The sequence below is a fragment of the Lissotriton helveticus genome, chromosome 7, assembly GCF_964261635.1.
Source record: "Lissotriton helveticus chromosome 7, aLisHel1.1, whole genome shotgun sequence".
NCBI classification, from domain to species: Eukaryota; Metazoa; Chordata; class Amphibia; order Caudata; family Salamandridae; genus Lissotriton; species Lissotriton helveticus.
Window position 1 is genome coordinate 1,931,712,233 of NC_136068.1, and position 12,582 is coordinate 1,931,724,814.

At 46.2% G+C, this 12,582-nt stretch overlaps 1 protein-coding gene across 10 annotated transcripts in view; it reads left to right on the forward strand.

Annotated features, from left to right (window-relative positions):
* The window catches only part of LOC144770929 (uncharacterized), a 584,254-nt gene that overhangs the window by 494,070 nt on the left and 77,602 nt on the right, over positions 1–12,582 (forward strand). For all 10 annotated transcript variants that reach the window (XM_078655752.1, XM_078655753.1, XM_078655757.1 and 7 more), the window contains one exon: positions 3,419–3,493. In XM_078655752.1, the coding sequence (XP_078511878.1) occupies positions 3,419–3,493 (75 nt within the window). The remainder of the gene's footprint in view (positions 1–3,418; positions 3,494–12,582) is intronic.

Here is a 12,582-nt window from a genome sequence, read left to right on the forward strand (position 1 = left end):
TCGCAGGAGTGGCAACCTTTAGCTGCAGATCAAGAGGCTGTCTCTTCTGAAGAAATCTCCAACTCTGAACTGGTGATTGAGAATCTTCTGCCAGTCCAGCAGCCCATAAGTACGGTATCCCCTACCTAGGCAACCAGCCCCTTACTCCTTGCACAACCATCCCCTCACACTCTTCCTCAGCCTTCATGTAAATGTAAATGTGTAAATGTATGAAACTTATATAGCGCAGGACTTACCCTGGGGCATCTCCGCGCTTGCTTAGGGAACCCGTCCTGGTATTCCCCTGTGAGAAACCACGGCAGGGTATCCACAAGGTGAAAGCCAGGCATCCCGCCGCGAGGGTTCATCTTCCCAACCTCCTCCTCCAGAGGACCCCCTTGACATCACACCTCAGAGGTCTCCACACTCTGACATGCTTGGGCCTGGTAGAGGGGACTACACATTTCACCCCGCCCCTTGCAGGGTGACCCATGGGACTGCTTTGATGTAGACGCACCGGGAGGCACAGACCCTGACCTTTACCCTGCCCATCCCTACCTCCTGGACGATTCCATGTCCTACCAAGATCTCCTAGGTAGGGCAGTCTTATTTCTTTAGGTGGATCTTCGTACAGAAACCCCTAGAAGCGGACTTCCTTTTTGAAACCTTCTCCTCCACTCACAGCACTACTCTGTACCTCCCCTTGCTTAAGGGGATGCTACGCCACACAACTGACATATTCAAGGACTGTGTCCGAGCTAGGGTCCTAATACATAGGGTGGATAAAAAAAATAAAGCCTCCCCTACTGACCTCATTTACGTCTGTGCCCCAATCCCGCCGGACTCTCTGGTGGTTACAACTGCTCATAAGCGAGCCAACTCCCAGGCTAGCAGAGATATCCCACCGGCAGATAAAGAGAGTAAGCGCATAAATGCAGCAAGAAAGAGGGTAGACGCGCATTCCGCCAACCAAAATCTCATTGCTAAATCTATCCGACTTCTTGCACAGTATACCAACTGGGGTAAGATGGAGGAGCTCCTCCAGCACCTCCCAAAGGAGGACTGAAAAAGAAGACATGAAGTAGTCTCTGAGAGCAAGCATATATCTAACCAGTAGCGGCCACTCGTATTGGGAAGTGATAGGGCAGGGGGAGGGGAACACAAGCAAGAAAAACATAATTATGAATAAAGAAAACAGCATTTACCTACTCCGACAGCTTCCGCCTTGCTCCCGCGTCCCGTCTCGGAACTGCTGCACACTGCGCAGGCTCCCAGCTCTCAAACCCAGCGTTGCTCTCATGCTGGGTATTCCCAGCATGAAAGCAGCGCTGGGATTGGTCTGAGCTCCCAGGTTAGGACTGAGAGCCTTTGTTGGTTCTCCGCCCGGCTGCACAACCCAGCTCGGGTAGGAGAAAGGTCAAGTGTGCATGACTGTTTGACCAGCCCCATAGGGCCAGCCAAAACGTCATGCACACTTGGCAGTGCCCACCATTCCCCCCATGCCCCTGGTGCTGCAGCGTCAGCATGGATGGCCACGCCCCTTCCTCTGCTCGCAGCCTGCAGGACGAAAAATAATAATTAAATAACTTTATTTTTGTCCTTTCTCTGCTGGCTTTCAGTAGGGGGAAGACGCTCCCCCTCCATAATGGAGGAGCCACGCCTGTATCTAACACTTCTATCCACTGTGCCCTAAATGCCGCAGATATTGCAGCTGGAGGGGGTGGTCAACTCCAGCGTCCTTTTATGCAAACATGCATGGCTCCGTATCTCTGGTTTGAAGGCGGAGGTTCACAGAACCTGTGGAACATGCCTTTTGACGGACAGCATCTCTTTGGTCCACAGGTGGACCAAACGTTAGAAAAGATCAAGAAAGATATGGAAATAGCTAAGGCGATGAGTGCACTTCCGAGTCCTGCTTCCGGCTGCTCCTTTACTATAGAGGCAGAGGTAAAGGTGGCTCCTCAAAAGGAGCTGACCTACCACCAAACACTAACTTGCCTCTCACCCCTCCCCCTATCCCCCCACACAACCCCAGTCGGGGATATCTTCAAGGCTTCTTTTCCACATGGCAAACCGTCACCTCAGACCAGTAGATGTTGGATATTATCCAACATGGTTATTGTCTGGAGCTCACTCCCACTTCTCCCACAATTCCACCTCGCAAGCAGAGACTCTGCATAGAACACCAAGGGCTTCTCTGGGAGGAGGTCAAAATGCATCTCCTCAAAGGGGCTATAGAATCCATCCCCAGTCAGTGTATTCCTACAACTCATGGGCTCTCCTTTTTAACTCCTCCATTCCTTCGCCCTTCAGTTCCTCTTTTGGAAGGTGACATTTGTGGTTGCTATCACTTCACTTGGGCGTATCCGTGAGTTTCAGCCATTAACTCTTGAAAAACCTTTCTTTAAAATACATAGGGACAGTGTTGTCCTACACTCCAACCCCAAGTTCTTCCCTGAAGTAGTTTCTCAATTCCACCTTAATCAGTCCATTGAGCTTCCTTTTTTTTCCCCACCCCTTGATTCATTTGTGGAATGGGCTCTCATGTGCTACGTTGACAGAACCACACCTTTTAGAAATAAAAAATTTTTTGTTGCTTTCTCCTAACCTGAAAAAGAAAATGCCCCATCTCAATCAGGCATTGCTAGATGGTTATTTAGATGCGTTCAGACATGCTATGCTAAAGCGAAGAGAACTCTAACCACTCCTAAAGCCCACCGCACTCTGAAGAAAGGAGCCTTTATGGCCTTCCTGGGGCACATCTCAATTGCTGACATATGCAATGCAGCTACTTCATCCACATGGATGTACTAGCCTGTCAACAAGCTGATGTTGTTCAGGCTGTACTCCGTGGACTCTTCAAATCTGCTGCAACACCCACAGGCTATCCATCCCTCTTTGGAAGAACTGTTTTACAGTCTTTGTACAGCATGTGTATCTACAGCCACACATGCCTCGAACGCAAAATGTTACTTACCCTGTAAGTATCTGTTCGTGGCATGTAGTGCTGTAGATTCACAGGCTCCCACCCTCCGTCCCGGATGCCTCTGCCCATTGCAGTACACTTTACTATCTCTTTTTCCTCTTTCGCATGGACATATACATCTATATACATCGTATCGCTTCACATTGTATCCTCACATGCCAAACGGGAAAACAATTTAACAATGGAACCAATGACCATGAGCTTTACCAGCAAGTGGAGGAGTCACTACACCGAGTCACTTAAAAGACTTTTCAAAGAAAAACAACTTCTAAACATTCCAGTCCAACTCTAGATGACAGTAGCGTACACAGCATGTGAATCTACACCACTACTTGCCATAAACAGATGCTTACAGTAACCTTTTCTTTTCATCATACCATTTGAATACAAAATGTTGATAAGATAATCGAGACCAGAGTGTGAAAACTTTTATATATTTATTTGCTTTTGCAGGTGTGCCTGCTGTGTCATTGCTGTTCATAGGAAATGTACTTCAGCCTTTGATGACTCCTCTGAACACCCAAAAAGGTAAAGGAATTGATAAACTTGGTGCAGGCAGGTCAGGTGAACCTTTTAAAATATCTTAGTAAAATTATTAAATTATGAAATATGTATTTACATATTATTGTAGATATATATATATGTGTTTATGCTTTGTGTGTGTGTGTATGTATGTGTGTGTGTATGTATATACAGTCAATAAAAACGTTGCAGGGATGTTGTAGTTGGGTTCAGATTTTACACGCATACAACCATAGAAATTAAGTAAGCAGTTCTAGTTAGCTGAGGTAACTATTACTTATGCCCCAGGCAAAGCACTGTTTATGATATTACATCACTCATGACATGGTCAGTGATGTCACTTATGGCATCATTGATGACATCCCAAATGACATCACTCATGACATCATCCAGTGAGTGTAAGTGTTTCGTAAACGTTTCTGACACTGATAAATATATATTGAGCTACGACTTAAGTTAAATTATTATTCTTTCTGTAGTACTAATGGGTTTTAGTATTTGTAACATACATCATCTGAAGTATAAACCCATTTTAAAGCAAATGAAACTGCTTGGTAGGTGGTTCTATGGGGTATTGGCGCTCCTGGGCAATACTCAGGTAAGTATACTCTAGTACTGAGTGAGGATCGCGGTACATGAGGGTAGGGAGAGCCACCCTCCGTCCCAACGAGTGGATAGCCACTGGTAAAACAGAACATCAGCCCCCTGCTCACGCTAACAGTGTATCAATTATATCAATAACAGTGTGACAAAAACTTGAATCTTTGCTGGAACACGCGCTTCAGTTTATACACAACAGCCTTAGCCAACACGTGTTCCGTCGCGCTTACAGTCGTGCGCGGCGACTTCTTCAGGGCTATATTCAATACGTGAAGCTCCTTAAATCCGGTTGAATTTCCGTTCCGAATGGGATTCAATAGGGTCCAATGGTAGACACACAGTTAAGACTGCACATGTCTTTGCCACCGTCTAAGATGTTCGTTGGGACTTCACTCCACACTGCTGGCTTCGTATAGTTCTGTTTTATGACATACTCACCTGTTTCCTTCTACCTCTCTTCTTTGTGATAAATGACTGAATTAGTTGATTGCAATGCATTCATCTCTCCACGAAGACATTTCTTTAGGGTGATGGTTCAGTGTAGTACAAAAGACTGACCGCTCTTTTGACACCTTTCTGCAGGTTGAAGAATCATTTTACTAGTGGTTTGTGACACAGTGCTCCGTCCATTATCACCTCTCTATTGGGTTTGTGACACAGGGCTCTGTCCGTTATCACCTCTCTATTGGGTTTGTGACACAGTGCTCCGTCCGTTATCACCTCTCTATTGGGTTTGTGACACAGGGCTCTGTCCGTTATCACCTCTCTATTGGGTTTGTGACACAGGGCTCTGTCCGTTATCACCTCTCTATTGGGTTTGTGATACAGTGCTCCGTCCGTTATCACCTCTCTATTGGGTTTGTGACACAGTGCTCTGTCCGTTATCACCTCTCTATTGGGTTTGTGACACAGGGCTCTGTCCGTTATCACCTCTCTATTGGGTTTGTGATACAGTGCTCTGTCCGTTATCACCTCTCTATTGGATTGGGACACAGTGCTCTGTCCGTTATCACCTCTCTATTGGGTTTGTGACACAGGGCTCTGTCAGTTATCACCTCTCTATTGGGTTTGTGGCACAGTGCTCCGTCCGTTATCACCTCTCTATTGGGTTTGTGACACAGTGCTCTGTCTGTTATCACCTCTCTATTGGGTTTGTGGCACAGTGCTCCGTCCGTTATCACCTCTCTATTGGGTTTGTGACACAGTGCTCCGTCCGTTATCACCTCTCTATTGGGTTTGTGACACAGTGCTCCGTCCGTTATCACCTCTCTATTGGGTTTGTGACACAGTGCCCGGTCCGTTATCACCTCTCTATTGGGTTTGTGACACAGTGCTCTGTCCGTTATCACCTCTCTATTGGGTTTGTGACACAGTGCTCTGTCCGTTATCACATCTCTATTGGGTTTGTGGCACAGTGCTCCGTCCGTTATCACCTCTCTATTGGGTTTGTGGCACAGTGCTCTGTTCGTTATCACCTCTCTATTGGGTTTGTGGCACAGTGCTCCGTCCGTTATCACCTCTCTATTGGGTTTGTGACAGTGCTCTGTCCGTTATCACCTCTCTATTGGGTTTGTGATACAGTGCTCTGTCCGTTATCACCTCTCTATTGGGTTTGTGACACAGTGCTCTGTCCGTTATCACCTCTCTATTGGGTTTGTGACACAGTGCTCTGTCCGTTATCACCGCTCTTTATCACCTCTCTATTGGGTTTGTGTTGTAGTGGTTTCTGTAAAACTGACGTATGCATTGAAATCTTTTTCAAGGTTCATTAATAGTGTTGCGGTTTCTGATAGACTTGCCTGTATGGTTATATGTCTTACTTTGGACACTAGCATTTAGAGCAGTGGTTTAGAAGAAACAGGACTATCCACTGAGAACTCTCCCTCCTGGGTGATAAGTGAGTGTAGTAGTTGATAAGGTTACGGTGAGCTCTCTGGTGTACGTGTCTCACCTGTCTCCTTTTCTCATTTAAAAAATAATAATAATTGTATATTAATCATTATATTGTAGTTTACTTTGCTAGATGATGTAATCAATAATGTCATCAGTGATGTCATTTGAGATATTAACGCCCAGGCGTGTCTCCCTGTGGGTCATCTATGTGCAGGGGGAATGAGTCTGCGTCTAGCATTTTGAAAGACTCCAGTAGCAGATCCCAGAACATGGCAATGGGCACCTTTCGCATTCCGTGGCAATCTTGTCTGCATAGTGCCCCGCTTTCAATGAGTCCCAAGTGCTCCATCGCCTCCCTACAGGCCTGTAATGCGGGCGGAAGCGCTGACTTCCAGCGCCTAGTTTTAAAGCGTTTCGCCAGTATGAATGCCAGATCAGCCACTTTCACCTGCATTTTGTAACCCTTAGGCTGCGGATAGAGGCCCAGCAGGCAGCCCTCTGCCGTAGTCCATGATTGTCCCCCAACCACCTCCCGCAGTGTGATCGCCATCTGTGTTCAGTCGGTGGAGAGGGCAGGACATTACCATATCATGTGCAAGATGTCAGCGCCTTGTTAAGTACTTCTCGGCCAGTTCACTGCTACCGCCGTAAACATTGTGTGTAGTCGATGTGGTGTGAGGTACACTCTTTGAGTTATCATATATTGAATAAAATTGAGCCGGTAGATGCGGGAGACCACCCTCGGATAATTGAGAGGGGAGACCCATTCTTTGTCAGTCAGAACCATGCCCATGTCTCACTTAACCCTTATAGTAGTTAGGGGTGAGGGTATGTGTGCCATTCTACCTCGGTACATCCACCGTGTCCGGTGCCTACCAGTGTTTATCAAGTGCACCAGTTTGTGTTTTGATGGTTCGACCCCGTCATGAGCCCAGCCCCGCTTGATATATCGTATTAGACTAGCATGCAGTAAAAATAACGTATTAGGGAGCCCCTCCTCGTGCACAAAATTGGCATGAGTGAGTAGAGTGCCATCTCCGAATAGTGCTCAGACAGTTGCCACCCCAGCCCGCTCCCACCTGGAGAGTTGTCGATGTGTCAGTATCCTGGCAGAAGTGAGGAGTCCCAGGTGCGGAATGTTGGGTGCATATGGTACGGTGGGTGCAGTGTATGTCAGGGCTTGCTTTCAGTAATGAAACAAAGAAAGAGTACGCAGTAAAAACAGGGGTCTTAAAAAGAGACGAGGAGGGGAATTCCTCCTTTTGGAACTAGGGCTCTCACACACCCAGCAAGCTAGGTGTCATTGTTGGGCCGGCGTTGCAATGACCATCAAGGAGTAGAGTAAGGTTTCTTTCACCTAGTTTATAGAACACACTGCCCTCCTTTTCTATTTTTATTTAGGTAAGGTACCCAACAGAATAAAGTCTTGCAGCGGAATCCTTAACCTATTTTAATACACTGCACTTACATCTACATCTGACTAGGCCCCCTCACCCCCACTGCACCCTTACGGCAAGGAACAAAAGATCTCCGATAAAGAGCCCCTTTAAGGGGGCCCATTGGGCATTGCAGCGCTGGCTCAATGAGGAGCAGGCTCAAATGATGAAGCATGACACCTAGCTTGCTGGGTGTGTGAGAGCCCTAGTTCCAAAAGGAGGAATTCCCCGCCTCTCTTTTTAAGACCCCTGTTTTACTTACTCCACTGGACGTACTTGTCCTAGTAGGTTTCGGTGATTAATATTTCACCTAGGAACTGCATACTCTTTCTTTGTTTCATTGCGTTTAGGGCAGGTACGCTGGACCTAGTTAAAAGCCCAAATACTTTTCCCTCCTTTTTGATAACACTTGCTTTTAGTAAGTCAGCACCACTTTCAATAGTGGTGTGGTTGCAATCAAGACATTTTGTGACCATACCAGGAGTGTATGCTATCTCCTGTAAGTTGCGGCCCACTAGCCAGTAAGAGCGCCACTGTAATTGGCTCACCATGCCGTAGGCCCTAAAGCCTGGAGCTCCCATGTCACTAGCATCGGACGGCAGTTGCAATTTTGCCTGGCTAACTCGGCACTTACCAGCACCCTATATTAGTCGATCAATAGGGTATTCAGTATTTTGAAAGTAGTAGATGGGATTAGTATCTGTAAATTGGTGAAAAGGTATAGCACACGAGGTAGCATGACCATTTTTGCAATGGCTAAACGCCTGGCCACTGATATGGGGAGCGTTTTCCAAAAAGGGATTTGGGATCGCAGGGAGGTGATCGTTCTCTGTACGTTTCCATCTAGTATATCCTGTTGGGTTCTATACACTTGGACTCCCAGGTATTTGAAAGTGACTGGGGCATCTCCGCCTCCCTTAAGAAACACATACTCAATGACTAACTTCTGGCCAATGTTTATTAAAAAAATATTTCATTACTTTTATTTTAGGAACCAAGTGGAACTTAGTTACAGGTAAGTAGACGTTCGAGGCATGTGGGCTGCTGAATTCATATCTTAGCATAGATCGCCGCCTAGTGTTGGGTCTGGATGATTGCACCTTGTTGTCTTGGAAGAGTCTTCGAAGTATCACGAGATAGGTGACTCCTCCCTTGGACTACAGTGTGCATGGGCATCCACTCCATCCTAAGATTGTTTTTTTTTTTTCCGCCATTGGGTTTGGATGTTATTTCCTATACTCCAACTTCGGAACTGAAACTAACTACTTTCTAAGGCCAAAAGGCCTTCGAACTCGACGGTATTGTTCTCGCTCGGTACCCCTCGACTCCGTTAAACTTTTCCTCTTGATCCGGTCGTCGGCGCGGGACGTTGGGCCTTATCGACGCCACGTGCGACTTTCGTCGATAGAAAGGAGTCCATTTAAAAGGTGCCCATAATGCCACTCCAAATTCCTGCATACTGACAAGCATACAGTATGCAACAAGTGTTTGTCACCTGAACACAAAGAAGAAAATTGCCCAGCGTGTGCCCAATTCCGATCCAAGAAAACCATCAGGAATCAACGGGCTGCCAGGCAAGAGATGCAGAAGTCGGCACTGGAACCGGAGAATATCTTCGAGGACGAACAAGATCTCCCCAAAGCCGCCGACTCCGATCTAGAGATTGTCATCGTTGAGGACCAATCGGACTCCGATGACCAGATCACGCCGGGGCAAACTGTGAGTACTCAGCCCCCCACTCCACTCAGCCCAAAAAAGAAGGCTCCGGTCGAAGCATCGCCGAAAGGCCTTAGCCAAGATCGAGATATTCCTTCGGAGACCCCACCTCTCAGCTCAGCTCCGAAGCCCAAACACACGCCTTCCGGTAGCCCAGGCCCGAAGAAAGACATCGAGCCAAAAACAGTTCTCCAACCAAAGGTCGTCGAACTGAAAAAGCTGGTCGACCCGAAAGGTGCAGAACCAAAAAAGCTGGTCCAACAAAAGAACAAAGGTCGTCGATCCGAAGGGCGTACACACAAAGAAGGTTGTCGAGCCCAAGAAGACCTCGGCACCTAAAACCTCGACACCAAAAACTGTTGTTGAGCCCAAAAAACACTCGGCACCGAAAACCTCGGCACTGAAGAGTGTCGTAAAGCCTAAAGAACACTCTGAACCGAAACCCTCGGAACCGAAAAAAGGACATCCAGCCCAAAAAGGTTGTCCATCCTAAAGAAATAGACAAACCAAAAAAGGACGCCGATCAAACAAAAAAGGCAATCGATCTGATAAAACAACTTGCTTCGGACAAAAAACTTCTCGAACCAAGAAAACCAATCTTTCCAAAATCCGTCGACTGCCCTAAAGAGGGCGCCGATCCAAAGAAGAACGTCGAAAACGAAAAAGGCGTCGAACCGAAAAAGGTTACCAAACCAAAATCTGCTGTCGAGTCCAAAGGAGCTCCAACACCAAAGGCCCTCGAGCCACAGACTCCAATAAGGTCCATAACCCAAAACCTTCGACGCCAAAACCACGGACTGTAGAGGAAGAACTGTTCCATCCAGAGCCGGTAACTGAGGAGCAGCCAAAATTATGTATTGACCCAGAAACAGGACACGTGGTAGTTTACCACCGAAAGAAGAGGCCTTTACCACAAGTCACTCCTCCTGTTCCTCCAAAGAAAAAAGACTTTGGGACATCTCCCTCAAGGCCTTTTACTCCTCCTCCTTTTCTACCTAATATGCCTTTTGTACCTTATTCTCCCACACACTCTAATTACAAAGAGGGAGAGGACATGGGGGAAGATCCTCAGTAAACTTATGATGAACCAGGGGATCCTGATCCACAAGATGATACATAGGATGACCAAAATGATCCTGAGGAAACGCAGCCCATCCCAGACACTTCCCCATACCCTACAAAACCGTCGCCTACAGATGACACAATAGTATTTAACCAGCTTATAGACAGGGCAGCAAAATATCACAATGTATTTATTTATTTATTTTTAAAATTTATAAAGCGCATCATATGCCCTTAGGCGTCTTGGCGCTAAAACTCACAGGTGCCTCAATATGCTCAACTTACAGTTTTAATCATGAGAAATAATAAAGGGGAAGTGGAACTTATTGGTCAAACAGCCATGTCTTCACCAATTTTCTAAATTGTAACAATGTAGTGGCGGATCTTATCACCAGTGGAAGCATGTTCCAGAGTCTGGCTGCAGCATTGGTGAAGCATCTGTCTCCCCAAGTGACTGTCCTAGTTCTTGGTACGATAAGATGAAATGTATTTATTGACCTTAATTGTTGATTGGGGCGATAGAGCAAGAGCTTCTGTTTAAGAAACTCCGTCCCTCGCTGATGGATGGCTTTAAAGGTGAGGCACAATGTTTTAAATTTAATCCTGTTTTTAACCGTCAGCCAGTGATAACTCCTGATTACCTGTTTAATCGGTTTATACTTGGGGGTCCCGGATAGCAGTCTCGCTGCAGCATTGGAGCGTGGCAACCACCCGAGCTTGAGCGTTCAGAAATAAACCGTTGCAGTAATCCAAGGCGGACAGTACCAGTGCGCTCACCACCGTTTTCCCTCCATTTTCCGAGAGAAATGGAATTATTTTTCGTAGGAGTTTGAGTTTAAAAAATGCTGTGGAGGCCGCTTGATTGGCATGATCAGTGAAGTTCAATTTCTCATCGAAGATAACCCCAAGATTTCGAACTTTCTGCACTGGAGACGGTAATACTCTGAGTAACGGAGGCCACCAAATTGATGACCAGATGGGGAAAAAGTTTACCAAAAATAATAACCTCAGTTTTCTCGGAATTCGGCCTTAAGCAGTTGCAGGCCATCCACTCCTTAATTGCCAACATGCCTTCCTGAAACCGAACTGCCACCTCTTCTCCATCATTGTTTATGGCTAGCACCAGCTGCGTGTCGTCAGCATAAGTGGTGAGGCTCATCCGGTAGATCTTGATAACCCTAGCTAAGTCCGACACATAAATGTTAAAAAGTGTCGGACTTAGGGACAAGCCTTGTGGCACTCCGCATTGTAGCGCTAGGTCGACCGATCTAAAAGGCCCCAGAGTTACTGCCTGTGTTCTCCCTGCCAAAAAGGAGGTAAGCAAGGCTCCAGCCGTGGAATGGATACCCAGCTCTCCGACACGGTCAATCAGGGTGGAATGATTGACCGTGTCGAAGGCCGCGGATAGATCTAACATGACCAGAACCGCCGTACCACCCTGGTCTCTAATGGCCCTGATATCATCAGCGGCCTTGATGAGCGCAGTTTCGGTTCCATGCATTTTCCGAAAGCCAAACTGTGACTCATCGAGCAAATCATTCTGTTCAATGTATTCTGAAAGCTGAACATTCACTACTTTTTCAACCACTTTGACTAAGAAAGGCAAGCTATCAATAGACCTGTAGTTTTTTAGTAACTCTTTATCTAAGCCTGGCTTCTTTAGGAGAGGTTTTAATAGCGTGTTCTTTAACCTATCAGGGAAAACACCTGATATGAACATCGCATTACAGATTTGCATTGTGAAATCACTTATTAAGTCGATTATAGGGGGAACAATTTTGGGAGGACAAGAATCTAGGGCAGAACCTGATTTATTTAGCCTAATAATGTCTGTAATTTGATCCTCCTTTGCCTCTTTAAATTGGGTGAATGAACACTCAGTTTGTTTATTAGATAGAATAGGTGCCAAATTAATTGGTTTATTAGATATGCACACTGACCCTATAGAGGAGCACTTTTTATTTGTCACTTTCCCCATTTCAGAAAAAAAATTCAGAACACTTCCTATGCTTAAAGGGGTCCTAAAGCACACGCCAGACATATTTAAAGATCCTGCTTGGGCGCGGGTGCTCAATCCAAGGATTGAGAAAAAATATAAGGCGGCACCAGCAGACCCTACTTTTATAAAACAACAATTGCCTTTAGATTCTTTAGTAGTTGCAAATGCTCGTAAGAGGGCCAACTCACAGACAACAGGAGATGCTCCCCCTCCTGATAAGGAATCTAAAATACTAGAAGCCTCAGGGAAAAGAGTAGCTTCACAGCCCGCAAATTCATGGAGAATTGCAAATACACATGCTCTACTAGCAAGATACGATACAGCACACTACGATCAGCTCGAAAGTCTAATGCAATACCTACCTGAACCTTTTAAGGCACAGGCCAACG